This window comes from Centroberyx affinis, unplaced genomic scaffold (assembly GCF_046629955.1).
Source record: "Centroberyx affinis isolate AG114_WGS23_722 - 3 ecotype Tasmania unplaced genomic scaffold, CSIRO-AGI_Caff_v1 ptg001072l_1, whole genome shotgun sequence".
In the NCBI taxonomy this organism is placed as follows: domain Eukaryota; kingdom Metazoa; phylum Chordata; class Actinopteri; order Beryciformes; family Berycidae; genus Centroberyx; species Centroberyx affinis.
The window spans coordinates 26458-49637 of NW_027279620.1; the positions used below are offsets into that span (position 1 = coordinate 26458).

At 41.7% G+C, this 23180-nt stretch overlaps 2 protein-coding genes across 2 annotated transcripts; one reads left to right on the plus strand and one right to left on the minus strand.

Annotated features, from left to right (window-relative positions):
• The first annotated feature begins 268 nt into the window (after positions 1-268).
• LOC139647315 (transcription initiation factor TFIID subunit 11-like) lies at positions 269-2938 on the plus strand. The gene is made up of 6 exons (XM_071523201.1): positions 269-406; positions 713-910; positions 1343-1473; positions 1588-1675; positions 1765-1861; positions 1989-2938. Exons 2-6 carry the CDS (start codon positions 740-742, stop codon positions 2117-2119), a joined length of 618 nt encoding a protein of 205 aa, XP_071379302.1. The 5' UTR covers positions 269-406; positions 713-739; the 3' UTR covers positions 2120-2938.
• Positions 2939-3144: 206 nt separating this feature from the next.
• Positions 3145-22978, minus strand: LOC139647308 (bridge-like lipid transfer protein family member 3A). Its single transcript, XM_071523191.1, has 21 exons — positions 22930-22978; positions 18904-19066; positions 18193-18231; positions 17853-17944; positions 17524-17713; positions 16942-17082; positions 16582-16752; positions 15897-16077; positions 15659-15745; positions 13920-14090; positions 13284-13426; positions 12376-12517; positions 12000-12193; positions 10556-11799; positions 10189-10373; positions 9958-10103; positions 9488-9656; positions 7553-7818; positions 7123-7231; positions 6831-6928; positions 3145-6197 (listed from the first exon to the last, which is right to left on the minus strand). Exons 1-21 carry the CDS (start codon positions 22971-22973, stop codon positions 6081-6083), a joined length of 4092 nt encoding a protein of 1363 aa, XP_071379292.1. The 5' UTR covers positions 22974-22978; the 3' UTR covers positions 3145-6080.
• Between the last annotated feature and the right edge of the window lie 202 nt (positions 22979-23180).

The following is a 23180-nucleotide window of genomic DNA, read 5'->3' on the forward strand; positions in this document are numbered from 1 at the left end:
CAGGCATTTCTCATAACATCTCATCAAATGACAAGTCCATTATGTTATGACTGTGTGAATAATTGTCAAAACTGTATAATCTAAATGTCTGTTTGGTTTTGCTTAAACTGAAGCAAAAGCATCTCTTTGAAATATTGTTGCAATTGTAAAAACATAATAAACTTAAATTGATTAATATTTACGAGCTGTATTCATAGTAATATACAATTGTTACTCTCTCACCTGCCTTATCAATAAAGTTCTTACAAAACAGGAAACGGAAGTTCTGCATGGACCGCCGGCGCTAACGCTACCGAGTTAGCTTCACGTAGTTAGCGTATGGTTAGCGTTAACTATTTAAATAACAATAATTACTTCAATCGCATAATTTGTGGATGTATGCTGAAACTGACTGTACATATTACTGGTATGCCATGTTTTGACTGCTTAACGTTAGCTTACATCCACCGGTGGGTGGGAAGTTGTTAGCTTGTTAGCTGCTGCTACCTTGTTTACTTGTGTTTATACAACGGAGATACGTGCTTATTAGTGGAACAACTAACGGTAGTAGCCAGCCAAACGGTATATTTTATACGCATATTTTACCATTTACATGAATACCTATGCTGTCGCTTTGTCGTAGCTACCTAACTAAAGTGTTGCTAGATGGCAGATGGTGTACTGGTCTCGAGCTGACTAGACGCTTGGTTTAATACATCGTTGACCTCTGCAGATCCAGAAGCTGGTAGATTGACTGATAATGGCAGACCCTGCACGGATCAAGACTGAGGCCACACCTGAGAGGACATCTTCAACTGACGAGGAACATCCTAAATCAGACGACACTGAAGATGTTCCTGCCACAGTGCATGTTAGCGACGAATCCAAAGAATCATCCTCCCAAGCTCAGCCCAAACCGGAGGCTAAAACTGTGAGTTGTGCTGCAGCATCATTTCTTTAACAGAGGTGGGAGCAGGGTTGAGGAAACCATTGATTGGGTCTGAAGTTGAAGCTGTGTTTCAAGTTAGGTAGAACAAGTTCCATTGGGTACATCAGTTTGAGTTTCAACAACAAGCATGTCAACTGAAAAATTGAGTAATTCAGTACTGCATTACAGTGCAGTATTGTGAAAATGTATATACAATCTACATTATGAGTACAAAATAGTCCAGAAACATAGAAAATTTAAGTCAAAGTCAAGTCTCAAGTCATAGTAATGCAAGTTATTTTCTCCCCCCCCCAAGTCATCAAATTGGAACTTGAGTCCAAGTCAAGCGAACAATGCCTTTGCAACATTCATATGTGTCTGAGTGGTTTTACAAAGGATATCTCATGTTTGCCTCATCTTGTTCCCCCTCTGCAGGAATCAGTGGCTGGAGAAGACGAGGAGGAAGGAACCTCGGGCCAAAGTCCTAACAAAAAGCTGAAGGTAGAACCAGAGAAGAAAAAGGAGAAGCGCCACAAGGTTGATGAGGATGAAATACAAAAGATGCAGTAAGATTGCGATACCTAAGCAAAGAGATGATCAGTTTGATATGTAAAACCACCTACTGAAGTCTCAACCCACTAAACACCGCCAACATCCCTTGTCCTTCCTATGTTTTCCAGGGTTTTGGTGTCCTCCTTCTCTGAAGAGCAGCTGAATCGCTATGAGATGTACAGACGCGCTGCCTTCCCCAAGGCTGCTATTAAGAGGGTAACATCTTTATGAAAGATGTGTTTCTAATTCATGTCATTGTTTATTGGATTGATTTTGGATTTTGGATTTTTTTTTTTTACTTCTAGCTGATCCAGTCCATAACAGGATCATCGGTGTCCCAGAATGTGGTGATTGCCATGTCGGGTATTTCCAAGGTTTTTGCTGGGGAAATTGTTGAGGAAGGTGAGTGGCAAAGATTTTCAAAACTGATGGCTTCCAGACTAAATCATATCTACATTATTCGGTTGACTTATTTTCCTCACAATCATGGTATCATGTAGTTCAATTGTGTTTGTTTTTGCCTTTACAGCACTGGATGTTTGTGAGAAGTGGGGAGACACGCCACCGCTTCAGCCCAAACATATGAGAGAAGCAGTGAGGCGGTTGAAGAGCCGAGAACAGATTCCTAACACCAAGTACAAGAACATCCTCTTTCATTGAGTCACGTGCCTCTTCGATTACATGTGGATGGACAGACTGCCTGCGCCAAATAGTGGTGACACAAGATGTGGACAACTTATCGTGAAGCCACTATAACCTTGTGCTGCAGCCAACTAGGCACAGACTGTATTCTCTACTAACTTACCTAAATCATGATCAGTGATCGTAGACGTGATGAAGAGGTTTTTGGCATGAAGACCACAGAGAAATAAATTCCACCTTCCATTGCAGCACTGCAGAATTCAACTTTTGTTACTGTTAAGATAAATGCTTGATACAGTCTACATTTCAGATGGTTTCAAATGATTCTGTATATTAATGTATTATGGGTTGTAAATATATATTTTTATTCTGTGACTTGAAAAGCTGGATGATGTTTTATTTTGTTCTTGTGCCTGTAGTGAAAGTTGATTTTGTGCCTCAATAAAAGGTATTTTGTAGAACCAGGGACCTTTGGTAAAAGTTTTTGTATTTTTGGGCACACTGTCTGCTTATTGTTCAAGTTGACATGGTTTGAATTACAAATGTGTACTTTATACTATTTATTTTTTTTATTGCTGTATAACCACCCCTAGGACATTCTAGTTATGATTCTAAATTGAGATTTCTAAAATGTTTGAATCCAAACACAAATTATAGAAGAAACAGTTTTCAAGGTAAAGAAATCTCAGCTATGATGCAAGATGACTCATTTATCTTCTAAAATTGGTTCAAAGACATTTCATGTGGCTCATGAGCCTAGAACTGATTGTCAAATTTAATTTTGAAATGTATAAGGCCTTTTATTTGGGTTGAACTGATCTACACATCTAAACTGAGGATCTCATGAATATGGAAGACTCGTGGTCTGACTAATGCAACTAAAAAGGTTATGAATAATTTATGATACTGTAGGTGCAACAAATTTTTTTTCAAAAACATAATTCACAAACATGCATTCACGATCCACCAGTTATCAAATAAAGTCACAACATAATTATGTTCAGCAATTTATTTTTTATCCACTGTTTAAAATATTTCCAACATACTACTTTTGGTTCACAGAACCAAGTTTAGATTAGATTCAATTAAGTGATGATAACAATACAAAATTCAATGTAAGGAATTCTAAATCCGCCAAAAAAAAGAAATACTGTCTAGAGGGCCTCCAACATTTGCATCAAGGAAGTTTTCAAAAGGATTCATCTGCAATCCTTTGAAGTGATTCACATTAAAACAAGTGCAATGTCCAGTGACGTACCACACAAGTGCAAATAATCCACAAGGCAGAAACCACAAGACAATCATCTTAGTACATGCATCTGCTCACCAATCACAAGAATTTTGCCAAGTCATTCGTATGAATAGTGACAGAACAAGACGTACCGCTTTAAGTGAGTGTTGCGTCACTCTCCCTCTACCCCCTTCTTTTTGCATGGCACACTGGGTGAGGGTTATGTTGTCGTGGTAACCCTGACCTGCTCTAGAGTGCAAAGGAAGTGTAACATGACAGGTGATGAGCAGACGGAGCTTAGAGCACCAGTTTGTCAGCAGAGTGGGCACCCTACTTGGCACTGAGGCCCGATTGGGTGGAGTTTGAGGAGAGGGAATTTGGACACTTTGGAATCTTTACAGGTACACGTTTCTTCTAAAATGGGACGTTCAATTTCGTACCACAGTATCTTTGTCTACTAAGGCCATGCAGAACATAAACACCAAAAGCAACGAAAAGGATGCCCATTTTGAGTGATATTGAGGTTAAAGGGCAGTATCACTGCTTTGTGACACTGACAGACCGTGAGGATGTGAACACACATGCAGTTAAGGAGAAAACATTAAAAAACCGACACATAGGTAGATCATTTTTCTTTGTTATATCAGTCACCCTTGGGATTTCATAATTCTGTCATCAGAAATGTCTGGCATTATTGTTCTTTCTCAGGTTTTGTGTAAACCAGAGAGAGTCTTTCTATTGCTTGAAATATTTTACATTCCACCATGAGAATGCAAAGCTGTCATTCATAACTTGGAAGGCAACCAAAGGAAACAAAACAAATACTGTTAATGGGTGGGATACTGTGGCAGGTCATAGCCACCAGAGGTCTCCCATGTACGCTGGGACAATAATGAATGCTAGCTAAAAGGTTAGTAGATCTCTGGAGCTGTAACAGCTTTGCACCGATCACAATGGGTAACTGTACTTCCAGGGGCAAAATGCTACACTACTGCTTTGACAATATAACCTTTGGAAGTAGGAACTGATTGAGAAAGGGCTTTGAAGACACCTTCATATGAGCAAACCAAAACAAATCACTGTTGAATGTTGAATAAAAAAATATGTTATATACAAATGTGGTGATTTGCATTTTGATAAACCAATCCATCATTGTCTGAATCCATCCATAAAACAAAGAGTTCAAGGATTAATGTAGAAAAGTGAAGGTGACAACTACAAAACAAATGGCAAATGGCTTAATAAATAAAATCTACAGCTGACACAAACTGAAAAGAATGTACATGCCATGTTTTTGTAGTGAATTTGGTAATTTACTTGACACACTGTGTGCAATTATCAGCACCGTAAAATTTTTGATCTCATTTCTTTAGTTTTTGATTGATATGGCTAAAATACACTGCCTGGTAAATCTGGTCAAATACAAAAAAAATAATAATAATGTAACAAAAAAGTAGTGACAAATGAAAATAAGTAAACTACAACTAAACCCACATCCAGGAAGAACTTCTGTGTGCAGAGGAAATAAAACTAGCACTCTGGGTGTTTCCTGGTAAGCTACAAAAAGGTTTTAAGGAGATCAAGTATTATATCTCTGGTAGCTGGGATACTTCCTCTTTAGACCAAAGAGCTCCAGCTTGGAGTGAAAGACTAACCCAGTTACAATACTGTAGCTACTGCGTAACCAGTTCTCCACAGAAAGGCGTGTCTCGAGTGGACATTCAAATCAAAGAGCACATCGTTTCACAGTACAAAACAATCATGAGCATTTCACAACGCAAAGAAAAAAAATAACACTGGGGAATGATTCAACTCGTTCTGTGAAAACGGTGAGAACTTGATAAGAGGGTGTAACAATTCCACCCAGGTGGTGCAGCAACCAAATAAGGTGGACATTGAGATCCGTCTCTCCATGTAAGTGTAGTTCTGTTTTGAAACAAAGTGCATTGCTTTCTCTACTCCACAACACATCTGCAACAAGTGTCTGTGATTAACTTAAAGCAGCTTAATAATGATCATTTTACAGCACTTTTCAAATAAAAAAGAAACACAGATCTACAGTATTTTACACCTATGGATCTATTCTACACTATTAAATAAGTCTATTTTAGCTTCATGAGTGTCTATTTGTAAACTTGCTGACATGATGCTATAAAATTAGTGGTGTTAACAAAGCATGCCTGACACTAGGTTATGGTTTGTACAAGGAAAGACTGGTGGACTGACAGCTCTCTGGCAGTGTCTTAGTGCATGTAAAAAAAGAGGTTTTGGCATGTGTTCTTCAAACGTTTCTCTAACACAAACAATTACAGATGGGGAAATAAAGCTTGACGCTATTTACCCTTGCATGCTCTATGACAAACACTGAACCCACATGAATGAGTTAACTTGACTGTCTACACTGATTTGGATGAGAACTAACCATACGTCATAACAATTTGTGTTTAGTATAGTAGTGAGAAATATCTAGACTGCCAGATGTCAGTAGTACCAGTAATGTACCTATGAGCTAGTTCAATAGGTTCCCCTGTTAATAATACTTAGTTATAGGGGCTCCGTTGTAATCTGGGGAACAGTGTGATATAGCAAGCATAAGGTGATCCAAGTTTGATCCATCTTCTTTTCAAACATGTCTACTGTCCAGACATGTCCACGAGTCTTGCTGGTTCCTGACATTCAACCCGATGCGTCCCGTCACCTTTCCCCGGCAGGAGCAGTAATGGGTTCAGCGGTCAAAGACAAAGCAGCTCAGAGAGTAAACGTGGGATCATACTTCCTGACCTCCAGAAGGAGGCGCTCTCTGTCGCTGAGGGCTTGGGAGAGAGCGGCCTGGGCATCAGACAGCTGGGACTCCACGGGCTGACTCTGTAACAGCAGGTTTATTGGCTTGGTTAGTTTCAACCAAAGCTAAGGCAAGCTTAGATAAGGTGCTACGGCAAGTGATCGGATTCTGACGTGTGGCAACAGGTGTAATTACAATACCATTACACAACCCCACGTACTTAGACACATCTCTGCTTTGTCTCTATTACAGCCGACAAGAGACACAGACAGGAACAGCAGTAGTACAGCTGTATTTAAGGCAACAGATCTCTGCAGTTAGAACATGAGAAGAGGATGTGTATCCAGCTCAGATGAAATAGTAGTGAGGTTTGAATGTCTTCACTTGACCAATATTTTAACAGAAAAATACTTTAAGCCCTGTGAATGTATCTTAATATGTATAAACAGCTTTGTTACTCATAGTAACCGGTTTGATAACTGACAAATTACTGTGAACACAATGTGATCTTTTTAAGTGTTATCTTGATTTAACGCTTTATTTATGCTACACTTGACATTTCATATGCTTGTGCAAGATAATTATTGATACTTAGCACAGATATCCTTTTGTCTGTTGTTGCCTGAGATGTGGCTGTGCTGCAGATACACTAAGCTGAAGCATACATGTGATTGGATGGAGCATGAAAGAGTGTGGCCTCCGGGTCTCTCCCTTACCTTGCTCTGTTGTTGGAGAACAGAGCAGGAACTGTTTGGGTTCTCCAGGCCAGCCACAGGAACACCTGTTGCGGCTTTAGGGCCTTTACCGTCACAAGCTGCAATCAAAAGTGCATCAAGATCAGTTTCTGTTCATGTTTTTCAAACTTCTGACAACTGATGCCGTAAGCTTGAGCATTTGTGGTTCTACAGTTAATCAACCGTATTTAAAAATCTGCTGATATTTGGTTGTTGTTAAATATGTCACAGTAACCACATAAAATGCCACAGAAACTTTCTATTTCTTGCTCACCTTTGAGCCTGAAGATGCCATCATCGGTGCGCTCTAGCAGTACCTGGTCCACAATGAATGTAGCTGGGATAGGTTGTGGGGCTGTAGGGTAGATTCTAGGGCCATCATCCTAGAAACAAGGGGAATCCTTATAGCTAACCACATAACTTCAGCACCATTATTGGTTCATTCCTCAAACCCGAAAAGGACCAAAACCTAGCCAAGGGTTGAGGTCAACTCTTTCAATTCAATTTGGGAAGTGGATTTTCTTTAAAACTGAAAAACTCTTTTGTATAAAGAAAAAGATCACTCATTTCAAACCTATGAAGAAATTATGTGAATCATGTGAATTGCAGTTTCAATTTACATTTTATATTGAGTGAATTGCAAGTGAATTCACCCCAACCGTAGACTAATACTTTCTTTTGTTCTCACAGTATCGTCGACCCACCTTTAGGGTGACGGTGATGTTGCTCAAGTGGATCCTCATCGGCTGGCCATCAGCACTGAGTTCGTCTTCAAGAAAAGGCCCCAGGTTGGTCATGGTGGAGGCCAGCAGCTCTGCCTGGCAGCCTTGCACTCCCAGCTCCAGAAAGCCCACAGACTCAGCCAGAGCGCAGTGGCGTCCTGCAGATGGACCCATTTCTGCCCTCATGCACATCACTGGAGAGGCTCTGACGCCCTGCCTGTCCTGCCCCTGGGCCGCTCCACCGGGAGCTGGAGAAATAAAGGAGAGAAAACCTCTGTCAGCCATTTGGGCATGTAGTAAGAGGAGGCTGAGCACCGATAGCCACATAAATGGATGATAGACTTTGTATAAGTAAAAATGCAATGAAAATGTGTGTTTAACACTGCATCCAGTCCCTGCACACCGTTTGTGCTGTGACTAGACAAGTTTCTTGTTTTCATGCGCACTAGTAAGTTCCAGAATCTTATCCCATACCTCAGGACCATTATGTAACTTCAATATGCATGTATTTGGTACTTTTGTAAATATAAACTTTGCATTCCCAAGTTACATTTCTGTGAATGAATAGAGACCACTGGAGCTCTTGGAAAATACATTTCTCCTGGCAACCCAGCTATTATTACCTAAATGTTATGTTCCTTTTGGGTTTAGTGTGACCTCTATGAATGTCACAGACAGAAGTAAATACAACTGTTGGAAACTTACAGTATCCTATCACTTCAAGGCAGGTAAAAGAATGTGCCATGTGCTTCTATGTATGTTTAAAATTTTAGTTAAACAGTATCTTTTGACTAGAGACGTTGAAAAGATGTAGGACTGGTTTGGCTAAGTATAAATAAAATACAAATATGAGTTTGATTGGGTTGATGTGTCTTGTGGCCGTGGAGGGTCTGAGTTGTGGACCGGGAAACTGGAGTAAAACGGAATAATTTCATGTATCTTTGATTACTGTATTGAATACTAGCATGAAATGGACCGTATTATGATTTGAAATGTGTTGGGACACTAGAGTGAAACGGTATATTTCTGATTATTGAATTGTCAGGAGCTTGTCTTGTCTGTGTGTGTGTTCTAGTCTTTGTCCAGTTTATTTTGTAATGTTATGTGTTATGATGTAAGTGTGATGGTTGCATTGTCACTATGTAAAGTCTGTTTTGTGGACCCCAGGAAGAATAGCTGCTGCAATGCTGTAGCTAATGGGGATCTTAATAAACTATAAACTATAAACTATGTTAGGGAGGCGTTTCAGGGCTGTGAAGCCCTGATAATTTCAAGATAATAACATTTAAACAATCAGCAAATTAATTAAGCACATGTAATTTTTTTTTGGCTACATATGCACTGTACTGTACTGTATACAATGTACATAAGTTCCAGCTACAGTGTACATCTACATTACAATGTGTAACTTTATACTACATAATGTAGCAGCTACTGCTCACATATACAGTAGTAGCAATGAAATAGGTTCTGTAAAGTTTGTGTGCAAATTTTTCCCAAATCTTATTTTACGATAGTACTAGGTACAACTAGTCAATCTCAGTCTGTCACACGGACAATATTTTTATGATTAACAGAAATTTTATTGTGAATGTTTTCGTAGCATATTTACGCATTTTGTTTCAACACAACAGTAGCTATATTCTTTTTTGCAGACATTTTATGCAACATAAAAGATGATGCATAGAGTGCTTTAGCTTCAGAGTAGTGTACCTTATAACTCCACTAGTGTGACTACATACATTGTTTGGCCTCCACCACCATAAAACACCCATCCTTGGTTAACAAAATGAGGTTAAGTATGATGATAAAAGGAACAATATGAAGACAGAGAATGAAGTGACCGGAGTCAAATGAAGAAGAAGAGGCCTGAAACAATTTTCCAAGAGAGTGTGGTTTGGAAAGGTTCAGCATGGCAACGGTAGCCCAGGTTACCTTGTATGAGACCAGCCAGCAGGTCCGATACTCTGACGTTACCGATCTGCATGGGGTTGAAATTCTGGGCCTCTACGGCCACCACCTGGTCTTCTCCCTTCACTTCTACGATACAGGCTATCCCACTCACGACCAGCAACAACACTGAAGACTGCAATGAGAGCACACCACAATAAGATCACATCTAAATTAGATTTAGGTCTGAAATGTTTCGTTTTTGCTGAAATATTGCTGAAATATTAGTGAATTATTACAAATTTGGACAACAAAAATATTTTTTTTCTTGAAACAAGATACCATAAGGCAGATCTTTCTATTGCTTTCAATGTGTCACGTTCTTAAAGAAAATAATCTCACTCCATAGGCAAATTTTATTTGTTTACGATTATCATTATTTCAAAAATAACATTGCTCCATCCATCTGTCCAATTCACATGGGCACAATAACTCACCATATCCTGAGCCATGTCCTCAGTGCTTTGGGACAGGGAGCTGCTGAGGTCAACTGATGAGCCTCCCTCTGTCCCGGGGGCAGGGCTGCCATGGCTGGCCACAGGGACTGGAGTGTTGTTGGGACGCATGGACTCCACACCTGACTCTGGAAACACAAAACAAATGTGCGTGTAACATGGATAATTCCGAAAAATTTATTTGGAAACTACAAGAGATTGTGTTTTAAGCACCTGAGTCCACGAGGACAACAAAGTTGTCACTGGCATCGCTATCCACAGAGAGGTTTTCATCAGGCAGGCTGCCGTCCAAGATCGCACTGTCAAAGGAATGCTGGGAAGGCGACTGCTTCATAGATTGGAGGCGTAGGCTGGCAGCCAAGGAGGGGGATGACTCCTCTGAGCGCTGGACCAGTTCCCTACACACGTGGCACACACACACGCACACAACACACACACACACACACACACACACACACACACACACACAGAGAGAGTGGTAAGGGACAGCCAGTAAAAGCATGTGGTGCTCAGTATGGGTTCCAGACTAACGCAGACCATTGTGTTGCCAACAGCCCAGCAGGAGAACACTGAGACTTACTTTGCCTGTGGAGTGAACAGTTTGCTCATCCCTGAGCCACGACTCAGCATGCTGAAGGCGTCTTTTGTAATAGAGAAAGCCCCTTTGGTCAGGTCCAGAGAGGCACTGATGGCATCTTTGGTCACATCCTTGGTGGCGTTAATGGCGCTGGACAGCTCTCCCTCCAGGCTGAAGGTGGATGGGTCCCGGGACAGGCCAGGGGGATGTCCAGGAGAAAGGGGAGGTGAGAGGAGAGTGGCATCCTCCTGTGTTACCATCCCCTGCCCTTCTGGCCCCTCCTCCACAGCCTCACAGGCCTCCTCCACAACCCCGTCTTGTTCATCCTGATCAAACACAGTGACAGTGGCTGCATTGATGGAGGTCATGCCATTTCCTATCCCGCTGTCTTCCAGGACTCCTGGATCAGTAGAGTGATGAGTGGGGGAGATGTCAGAGTCTGTTATGCTGGGGCTGTCTGTCTCTGGGGTATGGGGGACCTCCTCCTCTGGCTCAGTGGAGGCTGGTGGCAACAGGAGCCCAAGTTCCACCGAGTCCACAAGGAGGCCAAGACACACTGTGGCAGATTTTGTCTGCTGGCCATGGGCCTGCTTAGCGTCCCGCGTGTCCCGGCCCAACTCTGCCCCCAAGCGGGCCATGGCATCCTTCATCCTCAGCAGGGCCACATACTGGTAGTGGTTGAGCCACATCTTTATTGGAGTGATGGCGTGGGCCAGAAAGTGGAAAGAGGCCAGCGAAGCCTCCTCCTGCTGAGCCCCCTGCTCTGAAGAGGGCGGGTGGGCCGTGCTGGGACTGGTGGGGGAAGACGTTAAACCACGATTAAAGGCAGAGGGCTGGCACATCCACACAGACATGGCAAAGGGCTCAACGAAGGGCTGGGTTCTGCCTTTGGGGCATCGCCGAGCTCCATCAAAGCCCAGGGTCACACGGGATAGACTGAGAGACCAGATGTCCTGGGACCGAAGCTGCTTCCCGTTCAACAGAGACTGGGGCTCCATCTCTTGAGAGTGCTGGAGGAAGGTGGAGGGAAGGGGGTGGAAGGCACTCTTGTCCCTGGGAAAGGGGCAGGCAGGCGTGGGCTGGAAGAAGGGGCAGGTGGCGAAGCTGCCATAGGTGCTGTTGAGGTCAGCTTTGGTGCCATGGGGGCAATGTCGGGTGTTGCTGAGAACCATCTGGGGTACAATAATACAGAGGGACTGGGGACGCTCTGGATGGTCCAAGATGGAAGAATCCAAGGGAATTATCAGCTATAGAAAAAAAAACAAGAAAACTTAAATGTCTGCAACGAACCAACTAATAACATCCAGAGACATTTATATGAAATGTAATGGCTCCAATGACAGCAAGAAGGGGCTCCATGAGTATTCTTAAACTATACTATACTAAATCCCCAAATCAAAAAGAACCACTTTACTATGTGAAAACAGTTGTCTGTCATTTGAGTCACCTTGAGCTGAGCTGCATCCATGCGAATGTCCACATGCTCCTCAGCCTTGCTGCTGTCTTGCAAATGGTAGAAAGCTTTGACCTGATCCAAGGTGCGCAGCAGACCCCTGGAGAACAGATTGATCCACAGCACACTGACTGGGTCCACACACAGCTGGAGGCTGTTCAGCTGGGCATACAGGTTGGAGGTGGGCACTGGAAGGAGGGAACAAAAGGGAGAACCTGGCATTATGAGATTCCCATTAGACAGGGGCCGTTAGCAAGGTAGCATGACTTTTTAGGTGGATATGCTACAAAAATGAGAGCCCTGTATCGTCCCAAGATGTTTCTTTGCATAATAAACACAAAAGGGTTAAATATAGGAGATAAGACCATACCTGAAAAAGTGGGGTTGTCAGGAAAGTAGTATTCAGTGAACTGCAGATGGATTGCTGGCACATTGTCTGGCAAGCGCAGTGCTTTGCGGTTACAGGATATTAAAGACTGGGTCTTCTTATTGTGGCGGCCCCCTGTAGACACCTGGATATAGAGGTGAAGAGGTTACAATAGTAAGAATAGTGTAGAATAGTGAAGTACTCAAGTACTTAAGTGAAGTATTCAATGTGTTGCTCAAAAGGCACTAAAACGCCTGGATCAAAACGTCAACTACTTCCTGTCACATTGTTATGGCAGTAGTGTGGGGGTGTGTGTTTGGGTATTTGGTAATGCTAATAAATCTGTGGTTTGTTTATATATTTCCGTTCTCTCAGCTTCTTTGTCCCCCGGTTAATTTCATATGTTACTCCCTTCATCCCCTGGGTAATTTCGGGGACGTAACACACATTATGAAATTGGAGAGTCAGAAATGTAAATAATCTCCCCAGGGTTTCTCTACTTCTAACAAATGGGGAACTACAAGCATCTTAAACTTAAAATAACCATGGTAATGTCACACTGTCTCATGATGGAAAGTGTGAAAATGTGTGTGTGTGCAAAAAGTGAAACCGCAGAAGCAGCAGGAGTGGAATTTGAAATGGCAGGGGTTTTCTCCATCTGAGCTGAAAAGCAATGGAGCAGCTAAGTGTCGCGATGCATTAAGGATTCTTCTATTCTTGCTGGGGTATTTAAGCGACACATTAGAATAAAAAACGTGATGAATTATTACAGCAGTCTTTTCTACAGAGCGAGACATAACTCTGTATCCTCTTTTGTCACAGTTCCCAGTGAGCATAACAATCGTAGAATAAGAATATGATTGCTGTTAGGGACAGGAGGTAAATCAAATGAGTTGATGTTGAAAACCTGCCTGGTGAATGTCCAGGTCATCCATCCTGACCACCACACAGCTGGAGCGCAGCCTCTTCAGTGGCGTACCTGGAGGTGCTGTGACGGAGTTCCTGCTGTATGCCTGCTCTTTGTCAGGGGGGCACTTGGGACTAGACTGTCCATCTACAGTATGTATATATGACAGAAACAATTTTATGACAATATAAGTGACCCAAACCATGTGAAACAATTCAGTTTCCTGACTAGATCATAGACAATGTTCTCCATATATATATATTTCTTTTATTTGTGCACTTTCTTACGCTGTATATAATGTATGCTGTATAAAACTTTCTATTGTTTTTTTCTGTGTTATATGTTGATTTATATGGGGGTGGGGACACAGCTTTTATTTTGATTACTGTGTAATATTTTGATATGTTAACAAGTCGAGTGATTGTACAGGGAGGTAAATACGTTTTTTTTAATCATGAAAATTTTGATGTTGGTTACTGTGTCTCAACTGTTTTGCTACTGTGAAAACTGAATTTCTGTCAGGGAGGGAGAGAGTGAATATGTATCTATATCTATATCTATGTAACTACGTTTGGTAGGTGTGAAAGAAATATAATTCCCATACCAAGGTAAATCTGGCAACTTATGTTAATATCCATACCTTGAGCATTCTTTGCAGGGGAGTCCCTGGCTGGGTGGAGCCCCTCAGCGTGTGGCCCAGGAAACCCAGAAGCCTCTGCTCTCCTCTGGAAGTCCTGCAGCAGTTTCCCAGCCCACTGGGCCTGCGCCTCCATGGCTCCACTGTGGCGCTCCCAGTGTCGACATCCATCAGCTGGAGTAGAGCAGTATCAAAAAGGCAGTTATTAACTTTAACCTTTATTGTCCCTCAAGGGGAAATTTGGATTTCAAATAACACAATAAAGACAATTACAATACATCAAACAATGCGATTGCTACAGATTGGGGTTACAAAAGTGCAAATAGGTGAGAGCTCCAACACTGGCCTTCCTCAGGACCTGCTTCTTAAAGATGTCTAAGAGCTGGGCCTGAATCACCCCAATGATCTTGCTTGCCACCTTTACTTTCTTAGAGGACAGGTTAAGGTTTTCAAACCAAGCCACTATGCAAAAGGTTAAAACAGATTCAATAGAACTTCTGTAAAAGTGTCATAATTACGATGGAAACGTTAAAAGAGTTTTCTCAGAATTTTCTCAGAAAGGAGAGACGCTGTTGAGACTCTTTTTTTTACCGATGACATCTCTATTAGGCTCAAAACGCAATTTGTTGTCAAGAATGGTATCCAGGTATTTATAGTTGTCCACCCACTCAATAACACTGCTTTTGATCACAGTCATTTACTCTCACACACTGGGACCTGTTATTTAAAAAGTCAAATATCCATCCAGTAGTGTTAAAATCAAGCTTAAAATGAGCGATAGGTTTCTCTGGAAGCAGGTGTGACTGGATAGTATTAAAAGCTGAGGGAAAATCTATGAATAAAAGCCTGGCATGATCTTAGGGTCCTTGTCCTCCATCCATACACAAACTGAAGAGGATCCAGCAACTTCTCTACCTGGGTTAACACTTCCTTTATGTTTTCAAATGTTTATCATGACTAGGGAACTAAGAGTGACGGGTCTGAAGTCATTAAGCACTTTTGGGGTTTCACACTTTGCTAGAGGAAACAACAGTGGAGTGTTTCCAAATATTTGACACGCTCTGCAACTGAAGAGACAGTATGTCGATAAAATAGAAGATACCACAGAGCTCTGCACAGGTTTTAAGTACTCAAACACAGATATTATCAGACCCTGGCTCTTTCTGACCTTAATATGAGTTAAGTTATAGTCTAGCAGTATTCTATAATACAGTATTCTACACTTAAGAGAAAGGGAGGCTTTTACTAACCCTAAACCCTAACCCTGTCTGAGGCGCTTATGCTGTATGTGTTGTCATTTAAATTGACTACTTAAAACATATTTTTATAGACTTGCTTTTATGTGGCATTGTTTATCCTATTTTCTTTTACCATTACATTGTTTGACTCTATTCTCATTCAACAGCAGGGGCTCTATGGATCGCATTGTCGGTCAGTTGCTCTGTTCACCAGTTTTTGTCACGTGGGTGAAAGTGTGCTGCAGGGAGTTAGTTTGCGGTGCTGATGGGACGGTGAGCTCCAGAGGCGATTCTGCTGCTCTACATTCTACACTTCAGGAATTCCACTGAGAATAATGGCACTAGGCACGCTCTCCCAAGCCATTAGTCTGCTTGAACAGTAATCCTTCTTACACTTAGTCCTGGGTGAATGCTGTGGATTCAGTGGGAGCCCAAAAGAGCCCCAGGGAAGACAGCAGTTAAATTACGAGCAGAGAGGCTGAAAGGACCAGTCATCAGACTCACCAGGTCTGTGGATAGGATAGTAGTCAAAACCCAGCTTCCTAAAAGTCAGCTGCATGGCGCCCTGCGAGCCCGGTGCAGGAGGCTCATCTATGGAACATCACATGACAGGGGTTAAAAGTCAGCTTTAAAAGATAATTATGGTTCAAATGCTTAACAATTCAGTGTATTTCATGGATTACTTTGAGCACACAAGCACACTTATAACTAGCTGAAGCAGAAAATGAGTTATCCAACTAACCGGGGTCCATTGAAGAACTGTCGTTGCATATGTGTAAGTCCAAGCGGGATATGAAGGTGTGATAAGAAGACTCTTTGACATCATAGAGCTCAAAGTACTGACTGAGGTTGCTGGGGGCACCAGCAGGAGGAGGTGGGGGCTCTGACCACAGGGTGTGGATGCCAGGAGATGGAGGAGCGGTCTGCAACATAGAAGAGGTAGAAGATCTACATTACCAAGCGGAATAGCAGATTTAACAAAATTTACATTTACAAGAAATGTCTTGCAACACAAATCTTAAAGTGGCACAAAAACAAACCTTACGTAATGTATACAACACATTATAGAAACAGTCTTGCACAAATTTAATTTGTACAAGAGTTATTACGAGTTAATGGGTTTGAATTTGTCTTTAAGTGTTGTCATGAGAGGGTATAGAATAAGTGTTGTATTACACATCAATTAAATTATGTAGAAATAAATAAAATGAAGACTCAGGAGGGATACTAGTGAGGGAGTATAGTTTTCAAGTTACGTTGTTTTATGTACTCGAGTTACATACTTTTTTTTTTATAAAGTATACCCAAGGTAGGAACAAAATATGTAGTTAAAGCATTTAAAGCAAGTAGTCTTCAATAAATGATTAAATGAAGCTTTTCAGTTTATTCTGAAAACATCAATAAGGAACGCAGGAAGGGGGCAGGACCTGCAGGGATTCAGCAGTCATGCTCTTCCTCTGCTGCGCAGACTTCTCCATGGCCTCGCTGAGAGATTTGGCATAATGGATGATAGCTTTGAGCTGAGAGTCCGTCAGTACCCACAACAGGTCGTCCAGGATGAAAAGCAACTTGGATGCCAGCACATTACAGTCCTTGACCTTGACAGAGCCATGAAGGAGAATAAAAGGGTTTTTAACAAATAATTTGTGATTTAGATCAAGTTCATGATTTTCAGCAATTCTGGCAGATCTAGTTGTGCCTCATCTTTTTATGATAACAAATATTGTGAATTTTTATTAGACTCAAATGAATGGTAGAAACTCGACAGTAATGTGACACAATCTTACTCTGCGTTTGAGAGCGATGCGAATGCGTCCCTGGTTGGTGATGAGGCGTAACGGGGTGCTACCTAGGTCCTGGTCCTCACTCTCTATGGCATCAGCCTCGATTCGCAGACTCTGCCAGTTAATTTCCTTGAAAGTCAACACCTGAGTGAGAGAATACGTGTATCAAACCACCCGCCTCTATCTGAGGTCATACACAGAGAGACAGGAAGACACAGAAAAACATACACACCATGTTCCTACACTTGAATGCCATGACTGGTACTGTTGAGTCAAGGCAAATGTTTTTCTCTGAGACAAGCAGAGAGCACAAATAAAACATCATCTCACAGGCAAACATGAATTTCTTTTTAAGTGGATTACGAGATCTCATTTAGAGAAGTCAGACATCTCAACCTGGAGTCACTGCGGCTGATAAAGACCAAAACAATTGGCCTGATTAAATGATTTACTGCAGGCCTGGTAGACACACACTGCTTCTGTGGCAGGAACACTGAATACGTCCAGGCATTACATAGATCCAGGCAGAACAGTGGTTAAGCTGGTGGTGAGAAAATAAAAATAAAACTGTGCGCTGTGCGGTACCTCTCCTCTCTTTGGGTCGGTGATGCGGGTGTAGCGGAGGTCACTGCGCTGCCATTTGGGGTTGAGGCTGTTGCCTTGTAGCTGCCAGAGCTCAAAGGAGGCGTGGAAGGCACGGGCGTGCACCTTGATGGTAATGGAGTTGATGATCACAGACATGCCCTCCACCACCTTCTCAGCGAAGCCGTACTCGCTGTAAGTAACACGCAATATGAACATGAGCAAAGGTGATGGGCTGACCGTGTATAGGACACACAATGTATTCAGCATCAGATATGTCCTTGGCTAAACAACAGGTTTTAAGACAAACTGCCAGGTTTATGCAGGCTTACCTCTGGCCCGCTGTGATAGCTATAGGGGAGGGGCCATTAGGTGGACGTGGCTCTTCACATGTCCTCATCTCCACCTCTACCTTATCCAAGAACTGCACACAGGAGAAAAGTATAATACTCAGCATACAATTCAGTAAGTATGAATAGAGAAATAGACAGCCTAACCATTGCAAATGATGTCAGAGCAAAGAGCACACCCTGTTATATCTTTTGTTAAAGAGCTGTATGACAAAAAGTGAAACAACAATGGAGACAGAGCGATGCCTAAGGCAGGTTATTGTTGTATAACAAGGCAGAGGGAGAAACTGGAGAAAGAGATAAATATAATTAACATTCTTACCAAGCAGATGGGGCTTGTTTTCAACTTTGTCCATTGTATCTGAAAAAGACAAGACAGCAGGGGACAACTGAGTCAATCATAAACACTTGCCACAGCACTCTGACGCAACGTTTATCATTCACTGTGTACACGGCACAGTAAGCATCAAACTACCATGAAACATCACCACAAGGGCGACAACAGTAACTGCATTACTGCCATACTATGATCAAATCTTGTTTCAAACAAGCTGTCTTACAGATATGACATTAATGGGAACATTTGGGCAACACAAACCAAGCCATCCAGCTAGTTCAGTGTACACCTGCCTGAATCTCTCACAATCTCTTTAGCCTCTGGCCTTTTGTGTCTCTCTGCATCACAGCTCGCCTCTGTTATCTACAGCCAGTGGTGGTCTGGAGAATCACACTGACCTCAGCGGTGTGTCTAGGAAATGCTTATCTGTAGTGCTGCCACTGCTCATTTCCTCTATGGCTCTAATGGGTCTGAGGACTAAACCTACCCTGAAATTCAAAAGCAAGCTCTTCAACATTAAAAGATAGAATACTCATTTTCTGTCTGAAAATGAAACATGAGACAATTACCAAAATGACATGGATTATGTATATTTTTCTGTACCAGCTTTGACCTGTAGGATTACTCTTTAGAAAGGGAGACAGCCTCAGCTGTCAGACCAGCTATCCAATCTGGTTTGACTAGTCAGTGACATACCCTGATGGCAGCTTTGTTGCAGTAGACCCGAGTGACAGCCAGCCAGGTAGGCAGGTCAAGCATGTTCTGCAGAACCTCTTCATCTAACTCCAGGTTGGAAAGCTGCCCCTCCCCCTTCAAAGTACTCAGGTTGATCTTGTCTGGGGACAGATTCTTGGTGAACCTAGGGAAAGGAATGAGATCAAATGTTATTCGGGCAGGGGGAGGTTAAGGGGCGAAAAACATCCTATATCTGGAATAGGTCGTTTCAAATAGGCTTTATCAGGGAAACACCTGACATTATAGACGGTATACTTCACTTGATCCCTGGAGATAGAACGATACAAAAGTGAAAACTGAAGCTGGGTTACGCCGAGCTGAGCCAGAGAGTTGTACTCTAATTGAAAAGTGTTGCAACTGAATGAGTCATCCTGGGCAGCTGGAGCAGCCTCTTGGCTAGATTCTCACAGCAGTACCCTCCATCTGGCTTAACCTCTCCACAGGTGCTAAAATACAACACTGACAGCCAGGAATAGACTACAACCCAACACAGAGTAGTGAAGATAGCAGCAGTTGGAGCAAACTAACTTGTTAAGTATATAATTTCACATACACCATGACTGGACACTGTTCTGCCACGTCTACATCAAAAAATGTCCACGTAATGTGGTAGAATATGGAGTACTTCATTTAAAATGTGTCAGAGGCCAACCCAAAAAGCTGCTGAAAAACCACTAGCTTATTTGCCAAACAAAAGGGCTACAGAGTATGTCTCATAGTTTAGTAGGTTAATGATGAATGTAATAAGATGATATGTGAATGTGATCCAAGTTGTCAAAGATACTTAAGCCCAAAAGTTTAATGTTATTAGATCTAATGCCTTGTTGCACCAGATAAGCCAGTCAAAGCTTACACATGCTAGTTGTTCACTGCCCTATACAGTGAACAATAGCACCAACACCACTTCTCTACCCTCCTCCCCAATTAATTTCAAATACAATGGCCGGCCTGTTGTGATAATGTTCAAGCGGATCTTCTATAATGGACAAAGACTGGGCCATTACTTTCCCCATTTGAACGTTTCATATTACTCACACACTCTTCAAGCCCATTTAACGGTTCGATCGTGAGATGTAGAAAAACTTAAAGTTATAGTTGCCATGTCAGAAAATAGCTTGGGCTAGTCTGTACAACACATGGCATTGTAATATGATTCTGTTTTGGATGAGCAGATAAGATCGAAGATGGTTTAGGATATAATATAGACCTACATTAGAGCAAAGGCTATAGTCGCGCTATTATTGATCAAACTAGGCAACAGTAAGCTAACTGTAAAGATTAGCGTGGTTTAAGCAGTAGAGAAATTCCAGAGCTTGTCAAAGGCAGCAAAAAAGAAGTCATTGTACAAACTTGGCTTGGAGCACAATATCTTGGTTTTAATACTAAACAATATGAAAAAATGTGTTTCAAAGATTAGCACAAAAGGGTCACACTCCAAATAGTTAATTTACAACCAGTGGATAAAGAAGTGCTATGAAAGGTTTAGGCTACGTTTGTGTGTTTGGAGCAAAGAAATTATAGTAGCTGGACACTTTCTTGTCATCCATATCGTACAGATTCTTGTGACTAGCAGGAATGCATTGTATGCTTGGTTAAGACTGCTGATTTGATTTTGTCATCATCCTGCCTGAGGAAAGGAGTATACCAAACAGATGCCCAAAGAGAGGTGAAGGAAGTCACTGATTCGGCAGCTAATAAATAAATATCAAGAACATTATGGAATGAGAAAATAGACTGAAAATGTCCAACAGAGATAATTTCTAACAGCAGGATGCAGGATTGTTGAAAAGGGCATATTAAAATGCTTGGACTAAATCCTATCAAAAAAACAAGCTACGGTCCAAAAAATGTATTTGCTTGTATATGTACCTTTGTGTCCACTGTGTGTCTATCTGGAGCAAATAATTATTTTAATTATTCAGCAACCAATACAGGAAACACAAGGCGAATAAGCATCAGTCTATGAGAAACCCCTGTTTTATTAAACATCTCCTGTCCAGGCTAGTGATCAAGTTTGGCCTTTACCCCATTTGTCTGGGGTAATAAAGACCTTTAAAACACATTTCAACATTGTCTTTCCCACCAAAATAAATATCTTACCAACTGTCAGCACTGCCAAACATGAAGCAACAGCAAACGCAACAAGGATTGCAGCAATACAACTTACAAAAGGGAGACTGTGCATCACACAGCAGCAGGCTGCATGTCTCCTGGGCAGTGGCACAGCACTTAAAGGAAGTGAAACCAGGTGTAGAGAAAAGGCTGCAGTCAACGCTGGTCATGATGCTGAAGATGACTGCAATATAATATCTGACTACATGCCGCAGGAGTAAGACTGCCACAAGCTGCTGGCTAATCTCTAGGCATAGACTGTCTTCTACTAAAACTTTTTCACATCTGACCATAGCAGCAGTGCTGACTCAATCACCGCATCATCCACAGCCCTCAAGTCACTTTGCTCATTCAAGTCATCATGCAGTAGAGAGTCAGTCTTCATCTTTGCAGAGGGCAGTTACCCAGTTTTTTCTTTTTAACATACCATGTCAGATGACAGGCCACACAGTTAACAGAGGTCAACACAGGTCTTCTTGTTCAGTGTTCCTCTAAACTCATTTAGAGCTGCCCGTCTGTGTGTTTTTATACACAATGTGGCTAATTCAAGGTAAGACTAAGTAGGTTACTAAACAAAACGTCTGTCTAGTGATTAAGAACAAGCTTGGAATAGCACCCACAGCTGAAGTTACAAGCATGTCTACTTTTAAACTACAAGTATCGGTATCAGGGTGTCTGAAAACTTGGTATAGCTGTGTTTCTGTTATATTTTTGTAAGTGAACAATATAACACTCCCTATGAATTTAGGACAGATGTAGGCCTAATTCTTTCATGTGACTTAATGTTAAGCAGACTTTCTATAAATGTCACTGTCACAAATATTTTGGCAATTTTGAGAAATCTCAGTTAATTTCAGCTGAGGATGTGTTTTTGGATCTCTCTGCCTAGGCCCCAACACAACTGAACAAGCACAACCTTTTCCAAGGTCAGGGCTCAGTAAATACACACACATTCAATATACACTGCTGATTTGAATGGTTAAGGCTTTTCACACACTTGTATTCGGGGCACAAAAAGCATACATCTGTAAAAGACTGCCTCCATAACAAACACTGCCTCCATAATTGTCACAATCTCACAAGTTATTGTTTAATCCAAATTATCCCTGTGCTTAAAGAGATTTGATTGCTTTAAAATCGTATCATTCATATACCCAAAATAGGAATGATACTTAAAAAAAACAATACAATGATAAACCTCTACTTTTACTTTTACCCTGGGTAGTTATATACCCTTTTTGGTGGCAGGAGTTATCTGCAGAGCCTCCAAAATTTCATCCTGATTTGTCCTTTCAGATAGATAGATAGATAGATAGATAGATAGATAGATAGATAGATATCTAATTCTAAAAATAGGTGAATTCCAGCTACTCAACCATACATCCCTTTAAGTCTAACACTAGTTCAGAATGCAGTAGTGAAAGTTTTTCATCTATAAATGAGAGCAGATATCCTATTTCACTTTCTTTACATTTCCATTCCGAAATATTGACTACTGAATGTTAGAAAAGATGGGGGTGATGGGGGATATTAGGGCCCAGACTCTGTATCAGCTTGCCAAAGCAAATAAGATAGCAAATAAGCCTATTTTATCACTACTCAACACACATAGCCTATATAAACTTAGAAAACTGATAAATCAAAAATCATGATTCAGGTCAAGGTGGTTTGCTGCGTTCACTGTCTTCACTGAGACTCTTTACTCTCTTTGGTCTGCTATAATGTGTAGCGTTAAGCTATCTGGTAGTGACTGTGAACATCTGAGTAGATAATGTTAGCTAACTAACGTTAGCTGTGCTGTTTTCAATACAACGAACATAAACATGAGCCAGCTGGGCTAGCTAGCTAACACGTACAGCCAAAGATGACACTTACCTGGACAAATGTTTCAGAATTTGCTTTTTAATAATCCCGGCCATTTCTGTCTGTGTTCGTGTCGAAGAATATCAGCTGCTTTTTACTTAAATACACATATACTATCTTGCGGGTATCTCAATAATGTGCACCGCACTCCACGTCGCATCTTGCTAGCCTCTGCTGGTACAGCCCTATGGTAACGTTACAGCCTAGCTGCCTGGGCAACGTCAGACAGGCTCCTTCCACCGCCGGCCGGACAGTCAACTGTC